This window comes from Stegodyphus dumicola, chromosome X1 (assembly GCF_044657685.1).
Source record: "Stegodyphus dumicola isolate Sdum_Otavi_A_Nest chromosome X1, ASM4465768v1".
NCBI classification, from domain to species: Eukaryota; Metazoa; Arthropoda; class Arachnida; order Araneae; family Eresidae; genus Stegodyphus; species Stegodyphus dumicola.
Window position 1 is genome coordinate 239,406,311 of NC_140780.1, and position 27,115 is coordinate 239,433,425.

At 34.4% G+C, this 27,115-nt stretch overlaps 1 protein-coding gene across 1 annotated transcript in view; it reads left to right on the forward strand.

The window, feature by feature from the left end:
* Positions 1-27,115, forward strand: part of LOC118184364 (calcyphosin-like protein) — a 64,580-nt gene that overhangs the window by 20,770 nt on the left and 16,695 nt on the right. The window contains exon 2 of the mRNA XM_035354026.2: positions 19,765-19,963. Coding sequence (XP_035209917.1) covers positions 19,815-19,963 — 149 coding nt within the window. The 5' untranslated portion in view covers positions 19,765-19,814. The remainder of the gene's footprint in view (positions 1-19,764; positions 19,964-27,115) is intronic.

Genomic DNA, 27,115 nt, shown 5'->3' on the forward strand with positions numbered 1-27,115 from the left:
TTATACGAGGGATTAGAGTATTTAACTATGATTGAGCAGTAGTTACAGCACGCATCACACTAAGAATGTGCCGCGACATAGTATGTGCACATCACATAATACGCACACATGTCGTATCTTCAGTTAGAGAAGTTCAGAGTTTGATTCTTTGACAAAGCGCTGACTTACTGTATACTTATATTACAGGTGATATAGTTATAGATTTATAGTAAATAGCTCAGATATTCCATGATTCCTCTTTATACGAGAATGTAACCATAACACAAAGTACGTGAATTGGTCTTGAGGATTACACTTTTTTATTTGAACTACAGGATAATTCGTAATTCCCATCGTGGTTCCGAAACTTCATAGTGTAATAAGTACAGCAAAAAAAAGGTGCATATCAGAACTCAAAGAATCTCTTAAAGTTTTATTTATATCATGCAGGGGCTCGATACGTTCATATTTAGTAACGCGGTAGACTTCAGTCTCATCCCACGATTCCGGCCGACTTGTTTTCGTTTTGCATCGTGCAGGTCTCCTTGAACTGGTACCACGGAAGTATTGTCTATAAGTGCTTTTTTTAGATTTTGTAGAGGGCCCACCAGCGGCCGAGCGGTAAAGTCGCTGAACACTGGTAGTTCGGTCCGAGGTCCGAATCCCGCGAACGGGCTGGCTGCCTGGGTGTTTTCGTGGTTTTCCCCGTGTGTAACGTGTGTACGAGCCAGTTTCCCTTAGAAAGTCCTCCACGAAGGCATCCCTCCCCTTAGGCAGATAGCCCTAGTGTGCTTTGCCATAATTAAATACACAATACACAATTTAGATTTTGTAATAAATATTTCTTGTGCATCACAACATTCACATTTAGCGAATGAATTCTAATGTGCAACAAACTTTGTATTCACCAACGAATGCCATAAATATGTTGATTGCGACTTAACATTGTGATTGCCACCTGGCGGCTAAATCTATAATATGGTTATGTGGCAGAGCCTGTGCACAATTGGAGACTTTTTTCATGTACGGCTATGCATCTTTTTTCTGCATTTGCTGTACTGCTCATTTTGTGTACTTGCACATCCCTTATCCATAATCATTAAACTGGAATTCTATGATTAGCTGAATTCTTCTCCAATGATTGCATCCATACTAACCACAACTGATCGCATTTAATTATGAAGATTAATAACTTTACTACCAAGCAAAGCAAGATTCTGTTATTATTCATACGTGAATTCGCCTGTGAATATTTTAATGAAGCATTTTTTTGGAAAGGTTAGTAACATCGAAATATCTTGGCAACTTTTCGAAAATCGATTAGCGAAACGTAACAGTAAATTTCTTAAGCAGATTTATTAATAGCATCTGTGGACCCTGAGGTAATTCTTATAACGCTTGATCTATAAAAATGCTTTAAATTCGTTTAAATTGCAGGATTACTGCTAGATGCATGATTCTCTTCATTGATTGAAAGTGAAATATCTTTTTGTTATTCACTCTTCGTACTGTTACTTCCGATGGGTCTTCATTTTTGTTAATACATTATTACAAATATCTTTGTTAACAGTATTACAAGTACCTATGTTAATACGCTATCTGTACCGTTACTTTCGAGGCGTCGTTATCGAAATTTATTAATGGAAACAATTAAATGTTTATTTGAGAAGCGTCCATGCATTTTTCTAGGGTCTCATTCAAAAAGAAGATAAAGTAATATACATTGAAATGACTATAGGCATCAGGATGATGCGCAATAAGGCACAATAAGATATGTATTTGTTACACATTGGCGACTGGTAAAGCAATTTCAGCGATTTTTTATGGATTTTGCTTTCAAATTCACTGTTTACAATACTGAAGCGCAATGTTATTATACTCGTATTTTTCAAAGAAAGAAAATTAATTTCAAGCATTAATTTAAGATATTTCTGCATTTAACTGTTGTTGCGTACGCAGAGTTGCTATTTACTTTAATCACATGAACTGGTTCATAAAAGAGAAAATATTATGACATTAAACTATATATATTTGTAAGATTTTGAAATATCTGCGTTGCTGTCCCTTCTTTTTAGGAAGAAAGAAACTTTCCCATAAATGAGGTATTCTATATTTGGAACTCCGTTTTTACAGGTGATAGAAGTATTCGATGTTTTTGCCTAACCAGCCTATTTTAAACCGACAGTTTTGTAGCTTTATTTTAGACCTACTATTCTCTAGCCTCTAGCGTATTAGAAATATGAAGTATGTAAAAATTAACATTAAGCCACTTATGCGTTTTATGACTAATTTAATATTTCGTATAATATATTGAGAAGCTTTAGAACATGTAATTATGCTGTGGTTTACTATTTTTCTTAAAGAAACACGTGTTTTCTTGGGGTAAATGCCGTTCAAACTAGCTTCCAAGCTCAAAAGAAAACCGGGAAACATGAATCGAACAACTCATCAGAATACTAGTGTTAGCTTAGTATATGTGTTTAAATTTCCGTGATTTAAATTCTGTTATTTCTGAAAATTTGACTTTTAACTTTTTATTAAATTATATATTACACTACATTATATTTTTTCGTTACTTATCTCTGTACCTGGGTGCATGGTAGCTGAAATAGCTTTGTGAATAGCCATGGGTGGAGTGAGAATGCGCTTGTCGTTGCAAATGTCTTGGGGATTCGTGATGACAACTCGAGGGCAGCAAAGATACTACAGCTGCAAACATTCATGCCCTCTGTGGGATTCATGGGATTCAGACGCAATCTCACTGTTATGGCAACCAGCTTTATCAACTACCATATTGTCCGTTGCGGCTTCATATTGCAACATTAAGGTTCACTTGAATTCTTTTAGAATGCTGGAAAATGTGCATAAAAAAATGAAACAGTCTTACAGTTAAGCAGATTAAGCAAAGAATAAATACTGAAATAAGAATTTAGAATATTCAAATGGTATAATTCGAATCTAAAGACATTTATTTTTTTACATTTATAATAAGTAACACGTGAAAAGAATTTTTATATAGATTTGCATACAATGCTTTTTATTCAGAAACATACAATTTTGTTCGGCAGATAGGAATGTATGCTCACCTTCAAAGCAGACATTTTTGATTTTTTGCATGGCATATTTTGAGTACAGTTAGTTTCATTAGACAGAATGTCTCGTGTATTTATGCGCTAAAAGGATAGTATTAAATGTTAAAAAACTTCCTGGAAACCAGTTAAACAAAAAGTAAGCTAATAGTAAGTTCAGATTATACAAATTCAGTTTTTTTTTTAACAAGAATAATGAAAAGCTCTTAAAAATAAAAATGGAACGGTACAAATCTTTATTTCATCAGATCTACGATGAAGGAAGACTCAAATGTATTTCATCATGCCGGTATAATACGAGATTAAGTGAAAACAGCTGTACTCAAAACAACTGTTCGTGTTCAAAAAGAAGTGCTAAATGCGTCAAATTTCAGTCGAAGCCAGATTTTACTAACGCAAATAATTCCAGTTATCTTAAGATATGAGATACATTATTGCAGTCATATGCACTGAGCTTATAAATAATGGGTAAATGTTACTTTGTGATAAGTAATTGAACCTATATGAACCAAATGATTGGTCTCATGTACAATAGCGATACAATATCAGTCTATTTTTTGTCTACTGGTTTCAGTGGCATTCAGTGGCATAATGTGATGACGTGATCATCACTTAGTCGCATTTGAAACCGAATTCGTCACCATTTGCATCTTGCCGATTAGGTCTCGTTTTCATCTTCCCAGTCACCTCGTAAGTGAGAGAGAATATGAGGAATTTTTGCCTTCCCCATTGCATGATCTTGTGATGTAACTGATAACCCTCCCTGCCGGGAAAAACCGGGAAATAAAAAAGTCTAATCCTCAAGACCAATTCACGTACTTTGTGTTATGGTTACATTCTTGTATAAAGAGGAATCATCGAATATTCTAACGATACTAACGAAACTATCTAGAGTTTGAATCTCGGCTTGTCATAGCAAATTTTTCACGTTTCTTGTTCCAGAAACTTTAAAGAAGCGTCCGACTAAAATGTAGTGGACGACAATTTGTCTCCGCCTGGATTTGGCTGACTGAATCTCGTTTCTTTCTCTCCAATCGCTCTTTCGTAAGGAAGAATACAAAGAGTTAATGCCTTTCTCCAAGCGAGCTCTTGCGGTTGGTAGCACGTCTGGCTAGCAACTGAAAGATCACTGCCCTCTACTTCTGTAGAGTTCAAATCCTGGTTAGGGCATAACTGTTTTTTCATGTTTCCATCATGGAAAAGAACTGATATCTCTACAGACTTAATTAAGACTTTGTACAGTAAGCCTCTGTTTCAATTAATTTCTTCCAACTAACCTTAATCTTTAACAGAAGAAAACGTGATTCAACAGTGTCAATCAAACAGCGGTTCACTACAGCAGGACTGTAAAGAAAATAACTAATTTAGCAGAATCAAAAGGAGTTCTACAAAATTTTGCTTTTACTCGCTGTTTAAACTTAACACAATATGCATTTTGTTGAAGGTCGGTGGACAAACAGAAGGTTCAGAAAAGAATTAACATAAAATAGCTCGTTAGATAACGTGAATTTTACAACATAAAATCGAATTTTATTATCTTAAAATAAATTTAGTAGCAAGTAAATTCTAAAATGAAAGTGCTAAAAACCTAAATATTCACCTATTAATTAGTTTACTTTTAATTCCTGATGCTTGTGCTAGAACAATTGTTAGTAAAGCGTTATGAAAAAGTCATTTTAATTCTTCGAGCCTTTATTTATATAGCCTTTATTGTTTAGATCAATATCCCTATACATGATTAAGTGTTTGAACATGTAAAGATCGACGCTGGTGAAATACTGGGAACACTTTCAAAAATAAATGTAACATTTAAACACGAATGTTAAGATTCAGGGACTATGATCAGAAACTTATAAATTCAAGCTATTTTGTTAAATTTATTATTATTTAAATTCTGTAAGTAATACATAATAATTTGGAACATATATATGTTTATCATTTAGTTCATGTAAACTTTGCGAGGAAAAGACTTTAAGGCAGAAATAAGATTTTTTAGCTTTTTTGTAACAATATAGTAAAACCTCTCGCAATAGATATCTCCGGTTAAAAGCATCTCTTTCAGTGGACTCTTTCGCTAACCTCAACTTCTTAATATAATTATTCAATATATTTCGCCTCAATTTAATGAACACTCTAAACAAGATATACTTATCTGAAAATTATTCTTTAACTTTATATTTAATGTTTTATCTCAATAAATCTATAGTTTTAAAGAAGATATACATAGGTAATCAATAAAACGTCGTTTATGTGAAGAAAGATAAATTCAAAAGGTTAGAATGATAAGATTCAAATCATACTATGTAAATCAATCTTTCAATAAATTAATTGTACCATTTTTGTAAAATTGATGTTTGAGAAAGTAAGGAATGCCGACCAATTTATTTCACATGAGAAAAAAAAAAATTCTCTACTTTTTCCCCCTCAAAACAATATGGAATCTAGTGTATGTGTTACGGTGAAACACCGAAATCTGGAGAATGTCGACTTTCACCGGTGAATGTCAACATTCACATAGTCTCTTGGTGTATGTCCGAAATATTTCCCAAATACTCTTATTTCTGACTTACAACGGTCAATGTCGACATTCACCGTGTACTAATGGTGAATGTTGAATATATAACAATATTATATTTTCTTCTCCGTAATTCATTCGCGAATAAACGCACTTGAGACTTGAAATAAGAACTTAAGAACATGAGAACCTAAAACACACAATACATTCAAAATGAGAAAGGAAAATAATAGAAGTTAAAAACTTACTTAATTATACAGTACGTTCTAAATGAGAAAATAAAATAACAGTAATAAAAAACTTACTAAATTATGTGATTCAAATCTTATTTATTGCAACAACTTAAACTGTTACGGCACTTTATGACCTCTCTTTTTGACTTTCAGCAGAGCATATCTGTGATTATCAAAATCGTAAATACAAGGTTGTTTTAACGATTTTGATTGTTACATTAGCGTGTTTCTCTTCTAATCATATCTGTGATTGTCGACATACACTGGTGAGGGTCCGAATATACAAGAATGTAGTGAAATATTAGGTCTTTCACCGACGTATTTGGTAAATGTTGATATTCTCCGGTGAAAGTCGACATTCTCCAATTTCGGTCTTTCACGGTAACGTATGCTCCAAATAAAGATAGTTTTCTTTTCTCTGAAGCATTCATTTGTAGCCTTAAAAAAAAAGAAGAAAGAAAGGAAAAGACAAGAAAAGGAGGAACTTGAGATAAGGATTTTTTACAATCTTTGTTTTTCATTAAAAGGTTTGGTTTGCTTTCAGTTTATTTAGTTACGGCAAAGCCTCGAGTGCTGTCTGCCTAAGGGGAGAATTGCCTTCGTGGAGAACACGCTGCACATGGGAAAATCACGAAAACGCCCATGCATCCGCCCCGTTCGTGAGATTCGAGCCTCGGACCGAACTACCAGTGTTCAGCTCGGCCGCTGGTGGTCTCTTCATTGCAAGGAGTATTCATTTAAAACTATATGGACCGAAATCCGGACTCGTCGGGAATTCGGCAATTCTGGATTTGGGATTTGTTCCGGATATTAGATCATCAGTTTAATCTAGTAAGATGGCATGTAGAAAATATAAAATAAAAAATATTAAATCGTGATTTTTGAAATAATGAAGTATTTATGATCTAAAGGGTATCAAAATTTACAAAAAAAGCTTACTATTTATTTGTTTACATTATTAAACATTTCTTTTAATGTAAGTTGTTTAAGCTGCTTCGTTTTTTGTGCTAATACTTTCTCTTTAATTCTGTAAACAGACATAATCTTTTGTTAAGTTACGTTGTTGAAGTCCTGTAACTGCTGTTTCGAAAATTCCGACTAACTTGCCAATCGAAATTTTCTCGTTCTCAGTAACTTCTCTGTAACTTTCTTTACTATCGGTGGCGGTATTTTCTCGATCTAGAACCATACTGCAAATTTTGCTGTCCATTAATTGATTGATGATTGAGAAGCATTATCATCACAATGAAAAACTTTTTTTATATCATCTTCATTTACTACCGCTTCTCCTCATTTCCTTTTAAAATCCGTTAATTGGAAAATTTCACCTTTGTTTTGCGATATCTGAAAACCTTTAAAATTAGCGGCTATCATCATCAAATTTAGCTATCCTTCTCTTTACACATTTGACTATGCATCATGAGCTTGGCGACTAACGACAAGTTGTTCCGTTAAATTTTATCTTGCTTCTATCGCGCACTGAGACAATTAAGCCTGGATTGTATTAGTTATTTATTATACTTGCATCTATTTCTTGCACATGCTTAAAGCTTATCTGAGTCTTGAATAAATAAATTTCTACATATACTTAATTCCTATCGAGGGCCGGCGCTAGATACTTAACCATTTGATACAGTCTCTGCAAGTCCTAAATTCTGCGACTCGGTGAAGCCATACGAGCCCTGGCGCTGGTTCTGGGTTTATGTGAATAACAAATCAGTTATTCTTAATTTAAATAGCCCTTATAAGGTATTTCTCCCGCTTTCTTAGCATGCCTTCCTGGTGTGGTGGTCTGCACGCTCAGCGCATTCGAGAGGTCCGTGGTTCGATTCCCGGCGAAGGCGTTGCATATTTTTCATCTTGTCTGCTTCCAAAAAAATACATAATGACTCTACAGTGGTTCCCGAACTAAGAGGGTGTTGGATGATGATTCTCCTCACCCAGGATTTAGCGACTGAGTCCCCTAAAAACCCAAGTCACCTTTTATAAGGTATTTCTCCCGCCTTCTAAATGAGCCTTCGTGGTGTAGTGGTCTGCAAGCTCAGCGTGTAATTGAGAGGTTAGCGGTTCGATTACCGGCGAAGGCATTGCATATTTTTCATCTTGCCTGCTTCCAAAAAATCCTAATGTCTCTATACCCTAAACATAATCTTTGGGTCTATGAGTATCATCAACAAAATCTATTTTTAGCATATGGAAAGGAATTTTTGGTAAATTTTTCCTCGTCAACATTTTTAGAGCATTTAACTTAAATCTGTAATCGTCGCCAAGCGTAATGTCAACATAAAAGGTTACCATGCTCCTTTATTATTCAGTTACTAATATAAAAAAATTGTTTAGGCATCGCTAAATGAGTCATTATTCAAATTGTAATGTTTTGATAAACATGTAGTGATGAAAGGAAAGTATAATGAATAATGATTCGCCAGGTTGGCGTCAGATCAACGATGTTTCTATGTGGAATGTTTCGGTTTGAGATGTGTGCCAAGCAGATACGCAGCAACTGAGCCAAATTACTGATCGCACAAATTTATGCTAAAGTGATTGTTTCTTCAATAACAAGGCATTTTATTTAGTGTCGAAGTGAAATTAAGAATCGGGACTCTCCAGATGTCTTATTATGCGCGGAGGGGAGGATCAAATGCGCATGCGTAAAGCCTACGAGAAAAACGCTGTTGGTGTTTTTGAAGTCCGTATTTTAGATCATTCCGGATAATGGACGTCCGGATTTCGGACTTCGTACTGTATATTATTTTGAAAGAATGGAGGAATGCAAAAATTCTTCGAGCTGACTAACAGTAATTTAATCCTTTCTTAGTTCGAGCTCGCATCAAAAGGATTCCGTTAATTTTTACGACGACTTCAACTAAAAGAAAAAGATTAAAAATAGCAGTGGCTGTTATTGAAACTTAAGCAAAACCTAATCTATATGATTTTAAGTAGGAAAATATGGGTCTGAAACTGTTTTCTGCAATGCTTTTAAAAACAATCTAGTTAATGACAGTGTTGCCAGAAATTTTTCAATTAAACTAGCAAAAAGAAGACTAAAAATGTCGCAAAAATCGCAAATGACGTAAGAGATCACGTGATGTTTGCGACTTCATAGTTACGCATGCTCACATGACCTCTGACGCCATCACAAATTTACTGTCTATTGGTTACATAAGTTGCAGACTGTATTCGATTATTTGTCTTTTTGATTCCGTCTATTTGTCTATTTTTAATTAATCAGTATGAAAAGAACAAATCATTTCAATGTACAAACAGATCTTTTTTTAAGTACCAGACAACAGGGTAATGCAACTGCTTCGAGACAACAGCTTCTAGCTTCTTAAACAACAGAGTGGTACGACAACTTCGAGAGTTAAAGAGAAATATTGCCTTAGCATATTTTATCAAGGGAACACATATTAGGGAAAAAAAATCTTTTGACTTCTTCAGTAACTTTATTTCATTTTAAAAATGGTGTTTGTTTCCATGGATTGTAGCCTCTTGCGTCGTGAAACACACCAGCGTTTGTTCGAGCACATGTTTGCGATACCTTTGTCTACTGAGATTATCAATGTGAATTTCAGTTTCATTGGAAAGGATGTGTGTCACTACTCTAGTGGTTTCTGTTTGGATTCAGGAGTTGCATGAAACACCCATATCTTGTCCTCCATGAGGACGTAGCTCAACAGTTTATCATCTCTTTGTATCGGATCAAGAATATCAAAGTACTATGTAAGTTTTCTGTTGTAAGCAACCTCAGAAACATCTGAAAGTACAACTTCCTGTACCTCAAATATTCTGCCATATTTTTGTAAAGAACTAACTGTGAGACTTATGGTAATACTCAAGGTTGCGTAGAAGTTGTGAATCATCTGTTTTCATGAATCATGTTCTGTACTAGATGGAAAAGATTGTCGGAAATTAAAGATGACTGCGCCGAGCGTAGCTCCTCATTCACTTTCTCTAGAACTTCCTTAAATAGTTTCAGATACGAGTACTTTCGAACTTTACTATCACTTATAAAATTCGGACGATACATTTCGTAGATTTGGCGATGAATTTCTACCAGAGCCGCATTTCTTGTGTCCATGAACCAAATAACGAGCCATATTTCACAGACAACGGATTGTTTATCGTCTTGAACACTTTCATGACACATTACAAAAGTACACATTATCGGCATGATTCGAAACAGCGTTTGTGTGAGTGCAACGGATGCGTGATACGACCCTCGTGCAAAATTACGAATGCAAGTGCTTTAAAAATATATTGTTATATATGGTCCTTACGAAAAAATACTTTTCTTATTACCGACTTAATACAGCCAATGCATCGGCTGTTTACTGGAATACGATTGATACAGGTTGGAAAAGTAAATTTTCTAATAACATTGTAATGGTATGAGAATCGGAGTATCAACTTTATTTTATTTAGATTATTTATCGAAAAGGTTTAATGAGAAGAATACGTTTTTGAGCAAATGCTTCTTTCCTTTATAAAGCTATTGCGAGCTTCGTACAGCGAGTTTTTCGAGTCTTTTGGCGCCCTAATTTCTACAGTATTTGGTATGATGCTTTTAAGCCGTCTAGCAATTTATTTCACATTGCAAAACCTCATGCTTCAACTGATATTTTAACCCAAGAGCTCATTTCTGTAGATTAGCTAATTCCATTGAGCCACCGATGATGCGAAGCCCCGTCTGTCCTCATATATACCTTATTAAACAGACTGCAAATGCTCTCGCAATTACTCGTAATGGAGATATTAGAATGTTTTATTTGAATTACTAATGTGTATTTCCTGTATTTTAATTCAGTATCTCATTTTAGTTTTCATTCTCTTTCATTCTGCAATGAGAAGGAAATTTCAAGCATAAGATGTATGTCCTTACCCTCTTTATTACTGAAAAGTTAATCGGAAATAAGATAAAACAGGACATTTGCATTTCATTCTGATGGGTGCATTTACTGTATTTTCTAAGCTGTCAAATTCTTGAAAACTTTTAGAGTCATTAAGTTTACTTCAGAGCAGAAAACATGAAAAATCAGCAATGCCTTTTCGGGGATTCAAACTTCCCAATTTCTAGCTGGACGTGCTTCCAGCAATACCCTGAAGGCATGTGGGAAAAAAAACAAATTTCATTATAAACTTAATCTTCGAAAATTCGTTGATACTTTATAACAAGAGTCATTTCTCATCCCTTTCAATTTCATAAGAAAAAGCGACGAAAGCTATTCCACTAATCTGTTTCTAGGTTTCAATGGTATTCCATGGTGTTCGCATAAAATGCTAGGTTCCAAAATTTGAAGTTGCCGAATATATTTTTCTGTATAATCCCTTAAAGCGACATGATTTCATTATACTTTCCTAATTTTTCTTAAAAAAATATGCTTAAAGTAGTTTAAACAGCTTTGCTGCTTTCTGCTTAAAAGCTCATAGGGTGAAATGAAGTAATTATATGGAATGTAAGAATAACCAAGCTGCGAAAATGAATTAAATTTAGATGCTTAAAATGATATTGTGAGAGTTATACATTTGCTTTATAAGAGAACTGAAGCTTTATATTGTCTTTTAGACAAAAACAGAGGAGTGGATATTTTTATAGCAAAGGGTATAGAAGCAAGTAGGTCATCGATCAACGAAGACTATTGCGTGCCTGCCGCTACACTTCTTTCAATCACGCAGGAGTCGGTCAAAGGACTTGTGCTTTTCTCTCTGGAGTTATGTAGCTGTTTTCAGGACTGATTAATAAGATATTGCATCAACAGCAGCAGATTTTGAGTTAAATATTTGATCAGAGAGTGTCTTTTGCTCCATTTTCCGTTATGTGCATAGCAACTTCTGAAGAAAAGTGAAACATTCGGATAGAATTAAGAAAAACTAAAACTACCATAAAATTATATAAGAACATACGTTGATTTTGAAATATGTATTATTTCATCTTTTCTCAAAGAAAAGTATTTAATTAAATTCCACCTGCAAGCTTCTTCTATTTATTGCACGTACTGGTACCTATTTTAATTTACATCCCATAATTTTCGCACCTAATGATATTTGGACTTGGAAATATTCAGCAACAACTTCGTGCAAGTTAAAAAAAATGAATAGTTTTCCCAATAAATCATTGCTTCCTAATTTTCAGAGAAATTTAACGTTGATGGATTTTAGTACGAGGGCCAATGCAATGGCCTGACCTGACACCACTGGATATCTTGTTTTGGGGCTGTCTTAAGGATAAAGTTTACACCCATGAAATTAAAAAAAAATCAATGATTTGAAACAATCCTGAAGAATTCGAGAATATTTCAATTGAACCGATTCCCACTGTGCGGGCATACAAACATGTCTCTTTTCACCCCCCCCCCCGAGCATTTCTAGATATTGAGAGAATACTAGTAAATTTTTTAGCAGGACCAGCACCAAAGCTAGGGTAACTGGAAAAATGCCCACAGGAAAAAAGCCCGCAGGAATAATGCTCACAGGTATAAATGCTCACAGGAAAAAAGCCCACACAGAAATATGCCCACATAAAAAAAGACTCACATGGAAAAATGTTCACTTAGAAATATGCTCACAAGGAAAAAAGCTCACATATATACATGCTCACATGGAAATAAGCCCACTGATAAATAAAATACGTAGAAATATCCTTACATTAATCAAACAATAAATTAATCGATTTGAACATCGTACACCTACTTGAATTTTTCAAAGAGAAATTATTTAAATTACCAAAACATCTATGGTAAATATATATAAAAAACTGTATAACTTATGTATTGATTTAGTTGCTATATAAGATTAACAAATGGGCCGTTTTGAATTAGGAAAAAGAGAGGCGGAAGGAGGAAAAATGAAACAGAATATACAGCGAAAAATTATTGCAATTTTAATTGTTAAAAAGATAAAAAATAATAGTAAGTCACACATTTTATAATATAAACATTTAGAAGAATAAACAAATAGAAATAATTATTTTATTTAAATTACGTAAAATACCTTATTATATAAAAATCATGTATATTTCACATAAACTTATAAGGTATTTCTCCAGCCTTCTTAGCATGCCTTCGTGGTGTGGTGGTCTGCACGCTGGGCGCGTATTCCAGAGGTCCGTGGTTCGATTTCCGGAGAAAGCTTTGCTCATTTTTCACATCTCCTGCTTCCAAAATACCTAATGTCTCTACAGTGGCGCCCGAACTAAAAGGGTGGTGGATGATGATTCTCCATACCCAGGATTTGGCGATTTTGTCCGCTAAAAACCCCAGTCGTCCTTTAGAAAGAGGGAGTACATAAGGTACTTCTCCCGCCTTCCTAGCATGCCTTAGTGGTGTGGTTGTCTGCACCCTGGGCACGTATTCCAGAGGTCTGTGGTTCGATTCCCGACGAAGGCTTTGCTCATTTTTCCCATCTCCTGCTTCCAAAATACCTAACGTCTCTACATTCTTACTCAGTGTTAGCTAATATATGTAAATATCTAATTTTATCATCGATTTCATCATAGGTTCTTACATGATTCGCGATTACCCAAATGTAAGATTTCATAGTTTCTTTTTTTTTTTTTTTCTTTTTTTTTTTTTTTTTACTTTAGTACTCCGTGTATTTACAATAGCTAGTAATAAACTTTGACAGGCTAAATCTTTTTTCAGTTTGTCAAACAAAAACCACATACTAGAATGGCTACAATTAAATAATGAATTTAGTACCTTATGAAAGCTTTCGTAATAATTTGTTGTTTTAGGGGATTTTTTTGAAGGCTGCTTCATAATGGTTCCACACTTCGATTGGAAACTGTGGTCTTCTAGAACTTTTTTGGCTCCAAACTTAAATAACTACATTCAAACATCAATTTCTATAGATACTTATCAAAAGTATGCAAATATAAAGTAAATAAAAAACAATAATAAACTATTGGCAGTTACTGGGGGGGAATGTTGTACAGGGGGCAGTGGTATAAAATATTGCAGTACATGCAAAATTTTACTATAGTTTTCATCCTTTTATATACCGCCCCTGAAAAGGTTAGTATTTTAAGGGACAAAATCGCCAAATTCAGGGTGTGGAGAATCATCATCCACCACCCTTTTAGTTCGGGCGCCACTGTAGAGACATTAGGTATTTTGGAAGCAGGAGATGTGAAAAAATGAGCAAAGCCTTCTCCGGAAATCGAACCACGGACCACTGGAATACGCGCCCAGCGTGCAGACCACCACACCACGAAGGCATGCTAAGAAGGCGGGAGAAATATCTTATAAGTTTATGTGAAATATGCATGATTTTTATATAATAAGGTATTTTACGTAATTTAAATAAAATAATTATTTCTATTTGTTTATTCTTCTAAATGTTTATATTATAAAATGTGTGACTTACTATTATTTTTTATCTTTTTAACAATTAAATTTGTAATAATTTTAAGCTGTATATTCTGTTTCATTTTTCCTCCTTCCGCCTCTCTTTTTCCTAATTCAAAACGGCCCATTTGTTAATCTTATATAGCAACTAAATCTATACATAAGTTATACAGTTTTTTATATATATTTACCATAGATGTTTTGGTATTTTAAATAATTTCTCTTTGAAAAATTCAAGTATGTGTACGATGTTCAAAATCGATTAATTATTGATTGATTAATGTAAGGATATTTCTACGTATTTTATTTATCAGTGGGCTTATTTCCATGTGAGCATGTATCTATGTGAGCTTTTTTCCTTGTGAGCATATTTCTAAGTGAGCATTTTTCCATGTGAGTATTTTTTTATGTGGGCATATTTCTGTGTGGGCTTTTTTCCTGTGAGCATTTATACCTGTGAGCATTATTCCTGTGGGTTTTTTTCCTAGTACCCAAAGCTAGTGCTACCGGTACAGACACAAGAGGCGGCGAAATTTGTGGAATTTAGTAAGGCTCTGGGCGGCAATTTGCAAATTGCGAAGATTGCACCAGGCGGTGAAAATCCTAGCTTGGGTTCTATGTTTACATTGAAATCGTGTACAGTTACATTTGCCACGTATTTTTTAAACTTATACCATTGGTGCCAATTTGTTGTGAATTACAGTCTTCACCAATTTTTGAGTCCTGCCACTTTAACCACTTTTAACTATGACATAACCAGCTTTGCCCTACATTATGCATAGAACTATTATACGTGTTTTCATATATGCTTACCTTTCTAGTGTGTAAAACAAGAATATAATTATTATATTTATTACAGTTTTCATTTTTTTGTATGGTTAGCTCTTAGCAAACTATAGGTCTGGATCTGAAACGCAAAAATGTTGCACCATTTAAAAAAGAATCTACATCATATAAATAGTAGCTAAATTAAAATCAAAGAAACTAACACGGGTCGAAAATTCAGTTTCATTTAATAACTACACTTCATAGCTTAAAATAGAAGGTCTAAGAAAAGATTGTAATATCTAAGTTTGCTTCCACTTGATATGCTGAAAGTAGAAATAAATGAACAAACAGAACCGAAGAAATGAACTTCGTGATCGAAAAGGACCCCACCTCACGACGCGGAAGAAACTGTAAACTTCATCATTTTCGCAAAATAAAACGTGTCTTGACTGTAATCTTCTGACCTGTTTTAAGGTTTTTAACCCCAACATTTTGGAGATATTTAGACTCTAATTCACTTGTTCTTTTATAGCTTTCCTTATTGTCATTTTAGACATGTAATATTCATCCAGTTCCTGATCATTGCTTGGAAAGTCAGGAAATAATTTCAAGATTTATGCGGACCACATACAATTTCACCTTTTGAAGTAAAAGTCAGTAGAAGCCTTTGTAAATACCCTAGCAAATATGAAGACGTTTGGTATTTTAAGTATTAGATTTTATCTAATATATATGATTTAATACACGGGAAGATTAATAGTAGTTTAAGAAATATTTTGTGTCAGTTACTGAGATAAAAAACACAGAAAAAGTTCTCTCTTCTCTTAGAAGGGAACCCAAATACTTCGCCTTCGAACTTTTCTAGGTACACGACATTTTTTTTAGAAAAGACATTTTATACTTTTATTCTTATGTGTATATAATTAAAATTCCTACGAAAAATTTTAAGAAATTATATTTCCCTCTCTTAACATCTTGAGATTTTGTTTAATAAATGAAAAAAAATGTCTACCGAATTTTGTTTATTGACATATAGTCAGTACGAAACAAATTCTGCTTAAAATATTATTTTTCAAGTCTTTCTGAAGAATAGAATAGTGAACAATTGAGATCACAGTTACGCTGTTCAACAAAATGGTTCCCTTAATTTGTTTGCATAAATGCTTCACCATGTTAATGAATTTGTAGTCTTGTCTTATAATTTTACACAAAACTTTCTGTGAAATCATTGAAACACGCTTCAAAAACTCGTAATGTATATTTTTAATACCATCTATTTCTAATTGCTGTCATTTTCTTTGGATATTTTATTTATAATGAAGCATTTAAAATTATCTCTCTCTTTAGGTAGTTTCAGATTACTCATTTTTTCACTTTATAGCCCTCTATAATTATGATTTTAATTCATATTTACTTACTGTAGCATAATAAAAAAGGGTGTTGTTTTAACTGAATATAAATGCTTGTGCTTATTTGACTTTTAAGCATTTTTGCAGGGTCATTAATTTTTTATTTACTTACTTTGCATATTTGAGGCATTTAATATCATAATTTTACCGTGTACGTTTATTTGATCAAATTATTTACCTCTATTTTTTTTTTCAAAATGTTTATTTCGCATATTATATTTTAGATCTTGTAATTATCAGTCTATCGACGTTTGAGTTGTGAATGTAGCTTAGTTAGAACCTGAAATATGAGCTGAGTTGTTTTTGATGGGCCTTAGCGACGGTTTTAATTAAACAAAAATTCGTTCTAAAGTTATTACATAAATTCTACCAAATATGTAAATAAAAATAGTACATAACACTATAAAAATACATAACACTCAAAACACAATCAAATAAACTCTGTAGGATTCTCCACTGTGTAATTCTAAGTTACAGTTAAAAGTGAAGAATCTTAAGAACTAGTAAGCGAATAATCGCTTGAGTTCGTGAGACAATAAATAAACTTGGAAAGAGGTAAAACACCCTTTGTTATTCAAATAAGATTTAACAGAACTCCTTCTTGGAGTTGTACAATAAAGCCGACACTTGGGCTTGAACTTAAGAGACTAAGAATCAAACTAAACTAATCTTAACTAAAGAGATATTGCCGAAGCTACCAAGATTCTAACAGAGTTGCCCCTTAACGCTAATTGACTGCGAATGGGGCCTAAAGTACGGTCGAGCGTAATAATAGCTTACGAGAGAGTAGCCTAAAAAGGCGGACGCGTGCAGCCAGAATATCTGGTATTTCTTTCTCTAAGTCAGTAGAACTTCGCGGTTAAATACCGCACTTCCTCATTAGCATTCAGACGTGAGTCTAAAACTACATTCTGGCCGGAAGTGGTAAGTTGAAATTAAGAATCGATAGGAAAGGAAGTTTAACTCAAAATTTAACTGTTAATAAAAGTAACATAATCCTTACAATTCAAATATTTCCATCATTTCCTCCTTAAGGACTGCATGTCACAAGCAATGAAATCCCGAAGACCAGAAATAACTATGGTTTAGGGACGAAAGATATTCCAGTAATTTGTCTAAACATTCTAAACATAGGGTAATGCAGTTGGCATCCTGCGTCATTCCTGCATCTAAACCTAGGGTAATGCAGTTCTGCAAGTACTGCATTACCCTAGGTTTAGAAGAAAGAGTTCTTCGTATACGCATCACCACGTCTTTAAGTTTCTTAATGATATGAAAGCCAGCATGCCTACAGCTTGGGGGATTCTACAACTAGACTTGATCTCTTTTTTTTTTAAATTATCTCCCTTGCTTTGACATTATATCATCTCGTCTTCACATTACTTCTGACACTAGATACTGCTTCCTACAATTCGTAGAGATCTACTATAACTGTGCTGATGAACAGGAAGAAATTTCATATACGCTATATTTAAAGGAGTGTATGGGATTCTGAGCATGGAAAATGCTCATACCAATCCTTTAAGTCCACAGTTGTACAGCATGGTGGAGCGATTTGTTAGAACAATATCGGATCATCTCTCACTATTCATATTCCGAAGTCAGCAGGGCTAAGAACAAAAACTGCTTATATTACTGGCAACGTATAAAAATGCAGTTTATGAGAGCACCAGATTTTTTGTGCCATAAATGATTTCTGATCGTGATCTTCGTCTGCTGTAAGATTTGCTCTTTGGACGACCACGGAACAAGCCTTCTTCGCCTTAACAATGTCTGTAAGACATTTCAGGCGCTTTCAGAAGACAATCATCGGCTCAAGACAGAAAGGATCAGTATTAAGACTGATAGGAGGAAGAAGAGATACGATGCGAATTCGACTGAGAGAAAAGGTTAGAGATCAAGTCTGGCTATGAAATCCCAAAGGATGTTTCCCAGTCTGCAGGCACTCTGGGAGAGGCCTTTCTGTGTCATTAAGAAAGTAAACGGCGTACATGAGTAACTCCTTCTCATAAACCTAAAATAACGCAGTAGGATAGAGTTGGCAATTATGGGTAGTTGCTCCTGAAACTATGGTAAACTATGGTAATTGCTACTGGTTTTAGGAATTGCACTACAGGGAATGCGTAGTCCTTTAGGAGAGCATATTTTGTAAATTTAAGCAAATATTTGGTTTTATTTGATTGTATTTTTATTTTTATGAACTTTTGCAGTTTTATATATTGTTCTTCTTTGCTTTTTTATAATAATTTTAGCTTGCAATTTTGTTTAAAATCTTATTTGCGGTGGATCGTGGTATTTGTAAGTGGATATTTTGCGTAATATATTGTTGATCTTATAATTCTGAATAGATCAAAATTCGAATTGTGAAGATACCTCGATTAGAATGAAATATGACAAGAAACACTGCTAGCAGGGTTTGATGACAATTTTTGTCCTCAAACTGGCAACACTTGTGGATTGTTTGCTAACTTGGAGGCATTCTGAAGTTTTCGGAAAACATATTTTCTGAAAGCGTGTTTTGAAGCTTCATAAATGCGACTGCGTTTGAACCATTATTTGAATTCAGTTAGCTGAACAGTGCGTTGCAAAGTCGAGTGCATAAGGCATTTTCTCCCTCCTTCCAGCATGCCTTCGTGGTACAACGGTAGCCCACTCGGCACGTATTCGAAAGGTCCAGGTTCGAGTTCCGGCGAGGGCATTGCCTTTTTCTTCATGTTTCCTGCTTCAAAATAACCTAATGACTCTACATGTGATTATATTAGACCAGGGGTCGGCAACCTTTTGAGTCGGAAGAGTCAAAAATTACAATTTACAAAATTTCAGAATTAGTGCCTAATCCTCGTTAATCAATTCTGAACGATTTTTAAATGTTTTTTTTTAATAAATAATATTTGCATATGGAACTAAAGAGCTGCAGCTTCACATCCAAAGAGTTGCATGTGGCTCGCGAGCCGCAGGTTGCCGACCCCTGTATTAGACTAATGTTTCTGATTTGCGATATTCTTCGCGTCTTGATGAGAATTTTCCTTCTCTCTCTTTCTCTCTTTGAACTATTAATTGCTGTTTATCTTGTTGAAGAGCTGTAACTTATGTCAATGAAATGTAAATATTCTTCTGGTTATCTAGTGCAGTAATTAAAGAGATCTTTACGAATTTTTAGATTTCAACACTAGGTATTTCAAGTACATTTTCGTACCTTGGTATTTAGGTAATGTGATATGAAAGCAACTCAAAAATATTGTTTCATATTTTTCTTCTAATAGTGAAGAGATGTTTCCTTAAAATGTTCATTTCAATTATGTTAAATATACTCAAATAATCTGAACGCTTGAATGGGCAAATCTTTCTTTCAGTAATTGAACGTACAAATTTTCTTTCAATAATTCATTACCAATAATGTGAAACAGTGGTATTTTTCTGTTTCAGGACTGTGAAACGTAATTTAGCTTAATGTTATTAAACTCACGAAGTAAATCATGTATCGTCCGATGTCTGCGCAGACAAGAAATGAAAATCTGATGCGTGTCAGCGCCACACGAAGATTAGCGAGAGCAACTGATCCCGTAGAGAAACTCCGACTTCTGTGCTTACAAAGAGGATCTAGTGGTATTCTGGGACTTGGCAGGTTAGTTTTACTAAATTACTCTTTTACATACGGTTTTAGAGAAATTTTTACAGCATGAGGAATAATGCTTACTGTTACTCAAGCTCTTCGAAAAAGACAGCTGCTGACTTTATTTTATTAATATTGATCCTAGGGATGATATACATATTTTCTGTAGCAATGTTGTTTAAAGAAAGGTGCGGAATATTTTGAAAATTGTCTCAACATTGTGGGGGTAAGTGTTTTGTTGGAAGGGATCTAACTTTTCATATACAATCATGTGCAAAACTAAGAGAATTTGTCTATTATATCGAATTCCTAGAAAACTAACTGACAGATTTTAATGAAATTTGGTATGGATATACATTTATTTCAATTTTGGAAATAGATCTACCATTCAAAAGGCATTTTATGCACACATGATCAGTAAAGATCACAGTAAAGATCATAGTGATTATAGATCTATATCACAATGTACAAAATGCACATTGTGATATAGAACTGAAAGTGAGTTTAATACGGGTTGCGGTCCCCTCTTACAGCTAGACAGGTGAGCGGCGTGACGGCATACTGGACAGAGGGCAGTTGAGAACTCCCTGTGGCAGTCGATTTCATTCCTTTATTAAGACAGTTTTCAACTCCGGAATGGTTTCGGGATTAATATGTCGAGATGAAATTGCTCTTCTCAGAGTATCTCAGTCATGCTCTATAGGGTTATGGTCAGGAGATCTGGCTAGCCAATTTACGCGACAAATATCCTCACCTTACAGCTAATCGTCGATCGGCTCAGCCCTATGTGGACGAGCGTTGTTGTCCATCAACAGGAACCCAGGATCAACTGCGCCCCGAAAATATCTAACATATCACCTCTCTGTACCTCACAGCAGTCAGCAAGCCTTTTTCAAGCACATGCAGGGATGTGCTGCCGTCCAACATAATGCCTGCCCAAACCATTACGCCTCCAACACCGTAAAGATCCTTTTCCTTGATGAGGGAGGAATGGTATCGTGTTCCAGGTTCCTTCGAGATCCAGGTACACTTCAAAATAACCTAGTGTGTGCTGAATGACGACTCATCTGTAAAACACACATACTCCATTGATGTCTGGTAAAAAGCGCTTGTTGTCTGCATGTCGACTAGTATAAATTGGCTGAATGTCGACTCATCTGTAAAACGCATTTACTCCTTTGAATTCTCGCAAATGGCACGTGTTGTCTGCATTATGCTAAACGCGCCGTCTCTTGTGTGCTGCAGTGAACTGGATACAAACAGTAGGTGTTTTGGCATGCAGACATATCTTATGAAGCCTTCGGGTAACTGCAGATTATGAAACTAGGATTCCAGTGGCAGCATACAGCTAACGTGAGAGCTGTGAAGCTGTAGCAGTCCTGTGTCGCCACGCTGAAAATTTCAAATGACGATCCTCATTCGTCGTTGCGGATTTTGGCCGACCTCGTAAAGCTTTTCTCAATATGGATCTAGTGTCCTGAAATGGTTTCCACAAATTTCAAACCACAGTGGGCGTTCATTGAGTTATATAACCACGTGCGCTTGTGACTAACCTGCCTCCGATCCACCGACAATTCTCCATCTCATTCCACTATCCACAAGTTCGAGGCCATTCGTTTTACTTAATACCTCATAAAATTCACCCACGAGAAACACGGCGAATGCTGTGAAGGCGTACGAGCACACAAATCGCCGAAAAGCCCACGTGTGCTTATATCACCTCTACAATCACGACTCCGCAGACTGTAAGCTTAAGTGTTCATTTCTGGATATTTGCATAATTCTTTGGCGGCATAATTAGTACCTTTGGTTCAATACGTTTCATAAAAATAGACATAATTTACAAATTATCTTAATTTTGCACACAAGTGTGTTTTCTATAAAGTTATGATCTTAAATTTTGACTGATATCCGGCTGGTCAAACCCTCATTACGACATACGCATTAATCTTATTTAGTTCAATTAATCATGTCATGTAAATGTTCGAGTAGCAGCTTTCGTTGGCATGCCTAAAAATTGCCCATTACATTTGGTCAGGCATCAACGCCTTAAATATCTCAACACAGTAAAAGGCATACTGAAATATTTCGTCCGCAAACGGAACTTCACTTTGAAAAAAAAAATAACCTTTCAAATTTAGGGAAACTGTCAGCTAGCCAGAACAGCTGAATTAGAGCCGTATGAGCTTAAAAGTGATAGAACATTCAACACAATATGAAAAAGGGAACTACAGTTAGAACTGTATGAGCTTCAGTGTGATCCAACAGTTAATAAAAGGGATCTGAGTTGAGGAAATTACTACAGCAAGAACGGTACCCATTTCTTAAAAATAGTTACTTAGAAATGCTTTATATTGGCAGTACCTTTTTACTAAGATTTTATTCTTGCTTTTAACCAAGGTTCGGCGCTAATTTCTTATCAAAAAGTTTATAATGTTATTATTTAAATTAACCCCTTATTTTTAATGTCAGCCTTTACTATAACTTCTTCTTTCCGTTTCCTCTCCAAAATATAAATGTTATTAATTAGTTAGGATTAAAGCTGAGAGATTTTGGACTGTAAGACAGTGCGTGTTTCTGGCCTGCTCGGGCATGCTACATTTAGTTCCTGCCAGCTCTGATTTCTAATTATTGGGCTTTGCTTTATATCGCTGGCGACATTTGAACTCGATACGCTGGTAGAGTTACTGAGCCAGCTCAAAGTAATATTTAAATTATGTAATCTTTGACTACTATGGCCTACGATCAAATTTAACTGGCCTACATATATCATTTATTTTAAAAGCTATTTCTGAAAGAAAAACTTATCTTTCACTTAACAAACTTCTTTTCTTACAGCTTTTAAAATCTTTCATTTTATTCTTAATCGCTTTGTTTAATTCTGATTTAAATCTTTAATTATCATATTCATGCAATTAATGGTCATTGATGGCTTTACGGACACTGGACTTAGCAATACCTTTAAAGTTTACTTTCCTGCATTAATACATTGAAAGCAGTAAAACTTCGGCATAATTCTGATCTGGGAAAAAATAAGAATTCTTTTTGAAATGTTTTAGTTTTTTTAAAAAATCTTTCCAGTAATTATTTTCCACACCTTTCCTAATTCTGGGATGAAACTATGCTGTTTCTATGTTAGGAAAATAAATTATCAATAATCTTGAAGCAAAAATATATCATATTTTAAGAATGTCAGTGATTTCAGAATTTCAGTGAGTTTTATTTAGCTTTCTTACCAGTTGCGCTTTAATTTTACAAACTTTGTCTGTATCACCAATCAAGTTACCATTTCAGGCTAATGAATCATAATAATACTTAAATTAAGTAGACGGATTTAGCTGATTTTGGAAGAAGTCACCAGTAGAATGTTACTTTGTAATGGGTAGCTGATAGGAATTTCTGTATATTAACTGGTTGTTGAAGTCAAAATTAAATTGAAAAACTAGCACTTCACCAGTTAAAATCCTTAATATTAATTATTTTGTCCAACGTTTTGGCTATTTCTGTTTTAACATGTGCAAAAAACGTTAACGTTGTACTGAAATAGAACAACAACAAAATGCAATTGTTGTTCTTACTAAAATTTTAAAATTAAATTTTTAGCGAGCCTTCATTGTGTAGTGGTCAGCACACTCAGCGCGTTTGAGAGGTCGGCGGTTCGATTCCCGGCGAAGGTGTTGCTAATTTTTCATCTCTCCTGCGTCCAAAAAACACCTAATGTCTTTACAAGTCCATGGCGTGAAGACGTTTTACTTTTCTAACCTTTGTTTCTTTTCTTACTTTTCTTTAGCATTCCTTTCATTAAAGAAAAACTTCTTACAAGCCTTTAATTCACCATTTAGGAGATTTCTAACGTGCCATCGCCAATTAGTTTCGCCAGCGAAGCCAAATTGGCACCCAAAACTAGCAATTTCGAAATTAGTCGTTTGAGTACAATGTTCTCAGTTTATTTCTAGTATATTTTGTACTTCTAACATTTTAATTCCAATGTTTCAATTTAAATTTGAATTTTACATTCTGTGGAAAAAGTGTACTTAATTATTTACTTTATTTAACATTGGGATGTGATTAGTATATTTCCCTAACCAATTGCCTCTGCGTCTACTGAGTAAGTTTTATTAGTATATTTTGTATTAATTTCAGTTCTAAATTGAGTAAAAAGTGTCTACTTAATTTATTTGACATTAGGATTTTTACTAGTGGATTTGTCTTTGTATTTTCTTTTAACACTGCGTCGGAGAGGAATTTAAGATTTTCGGATAAACTATCAAAATTAAATAATTTAAAATGGTTCATCAGCTAATTTTGGGTAACAGAAACGCAGGGGATTTCAAACGGGAGGTGTGTTCAGTTCAGTCTGATGTACCTTCTCTTGATCACGTTATATCAGATTTGATTGCATTCCTCTTCCTATGTATTGTTTTTTACGGTTTCTCTATTTATTATTTTTTTAGGTTTTAGTATTTCACATTTCTTTTATTCTTTTGATTAATTTTATATATTTATAGAGAATTTTGAAATTTACTGGTACTGAATTTCACTTCTTTTCGGTCTTTGTGGAACTGGTTTTAAGTTTCTTTCTTTTTCTCCCTATATATGTAATATATATAGATTATTGGATGCGTACGAGTGTGTAATAGATTGAATGCACAAGTCCGATAATAGGTTAATAAAATTTATTTTTATCAAAAGAAATACAGTGAAATCTCGTTACAACAATATTTTAGGGACCAAATAAATATATTGTTGTAGAGAGGCATATTGTTATATCGAAGGCCCACATATTTTGAGCATTTAATAAGAGTTTTTTTTATTATTATTAGTTTAAGGTGCATAACATACTACTTTTAAGTCTATATTTAGAAGAAATTAATTTGTAAAATACCAATAATAGTGGTTTAAATACTAAAAAAATAAATAAATAAGATAAATTCAGAAAATAAGCACAGAAATATTCACATACCTGAAAACACTTTTTATTGAAAATAATCCAATATTTTTGTTTGTTTATTGATTTTTTTCGCTGTTAAGTTCACCAATAGTGTATGCATTGAGTCTAGTGCACGAAAATGTTCTTCATTTGTCGACGGAAGGCTTGAAAAAAATGTCCGTAGAGAATTCACAGATTGAAGAACTTCCTGGGATGACAATAAGGACTGCGATGGACCTGTATTATCATCATCATCTTCATCATTGTTTCCTATCTCATCAGTAATTTCAGAGAGAATATCTTCATCAGTAACTCCTGCGAAAACCATAAGATCATCATCTGCTGTTAAATAGTCTTCTATACTAATTCCAAACTTTTTACCGCTTGTTTCCTCAAGTTGGGATACGGATTTTTTGATGTGCAAAACACATTCTTGATTATCTGAGAGATCATTGTCTATGGAAGTTTCATCATTATCAGATTTCTTATCTTCCATAACACAAAGACCGGCCTTTTTCCAGCAATTCCGAATGGTTTTTTCTGTTACTTCCCACCAACTTCCAGCAATATTGTCACACCCTTCCTTGACATTTACAGCTTTGAAAGGGTCTTCTACTTTATTTTCAAAGTTTACAAGTATGGAGTCCACCAACCGTTTTCTGTAATATCCTTTGAAGCACTTAATTATGCCCATATCAAGAGGCTGTAAAATTGAAGTGCAATTGGCAGGGAAAAAAGCGATTTCGATATTTTGTAGCTTTGGAAATGACGTGTGAGCACCGCAGTTATCTATCAACAAAACGAATTTTTTCTTTCTCTTCTTCATTTCATTGTCTAACTTCTGTAACCATTCGGAAAAAAAATTAGACGTCATCCAAGCCTTCTTATTTGCTTTATACTCCACGGGAAGACTTTTCACGTTCTTAAAGCACCTTGGCTTCAATGATTTACCAATGACGAGAGGTTGTATTCTATGCGTTCCTGTGCTATTTGTACACAGAAGAACAGTCAGTCTCTGCTTTGATTTCTTCCCTCCATAACACATTGAAGTGCAACACATTGAAAGTGTTGCACTTCAATGTGTTTCAATGCAACACATTGCAATTTCAATGCAACACATTGACAGCACATCTAAAGAGAAAGCTAACTCGGATTTCTTAATTCACGCGGAAATAACAACTCGCAACAACAGTAACTAACCAACTGAACTCAGAAGCTCTCTCTACGGCTTTTATAGTTTTCAACCGCTCGCGACATATTTCTAGTATTTCCTGCTTCTTGAAATTTCTGGAAAACAAAAAGAGGGTGGAATTACGGTTACAGCTAACATAGTGGTCAATTACATTTATTCAATTTCAATACAAATATCCATTTACCGAGATATCCATTTACTCAATATTAATTGCCCTTGCATTGTTACTTTTCCGGTAAAGCTTTAGCTTAAAATTTGTCTCGCGCTGCATTGCACGAGGAAATACAGCAATTTTAACTATAATTCTACTAAAATTAGCTATCTAAATATAAATCTTGTAACAATATATATATATATATCAATGAATATATATGTACATCAATGAATATATATATATATATATATATATATATATATATATATATATATATATGAAAAGGATGGCAATATTGAGGGCGTAGAATATTGGTCCGTATTGAAAAGTAAATATGGCAGCTGAGGAAAATTAAATATTCAATTTTATTTCAATTTATATCTGCGGCCACAGTTCAATCAAAAGCATTTACATTTTCATACTATTGTGATAGAGAGAAAAGCAGCATGACAGCGTCTTAACGGCAAGAGAGCTAGAAGCAAAAGTGCGCAGTTATTCCAATATAACAGCATACTAAGAAAAGGTTTTCGGTTTAAGTTCCGAATTAGCTACGTCATCAATGTTACGCAAGCCATATGTTATGATATGCTATATATACACTGCTGGCCACCCAAATTGCAACATCAAGATAGACAAGCGATATCATAACAAAATTTATGTAGTAGGTAACATGTTGACCAAGTATCAAATGATTAAATTTACGGACTTCTGTGAAGTGTGGTTCCTTCCAGAATCAGTGGCCAGAGTAGCCGCCATTGTTTTAGATCACCGCTGCCACACGCCTCGGCATTGATTCAAAGAGACTTTGGATGTGTTCTTGGGGTACAGCAGACCAAGCAGCTTCCACACGTTGCCAAAGTTGATCTGATGTGGCAGCTTGGGATGTAA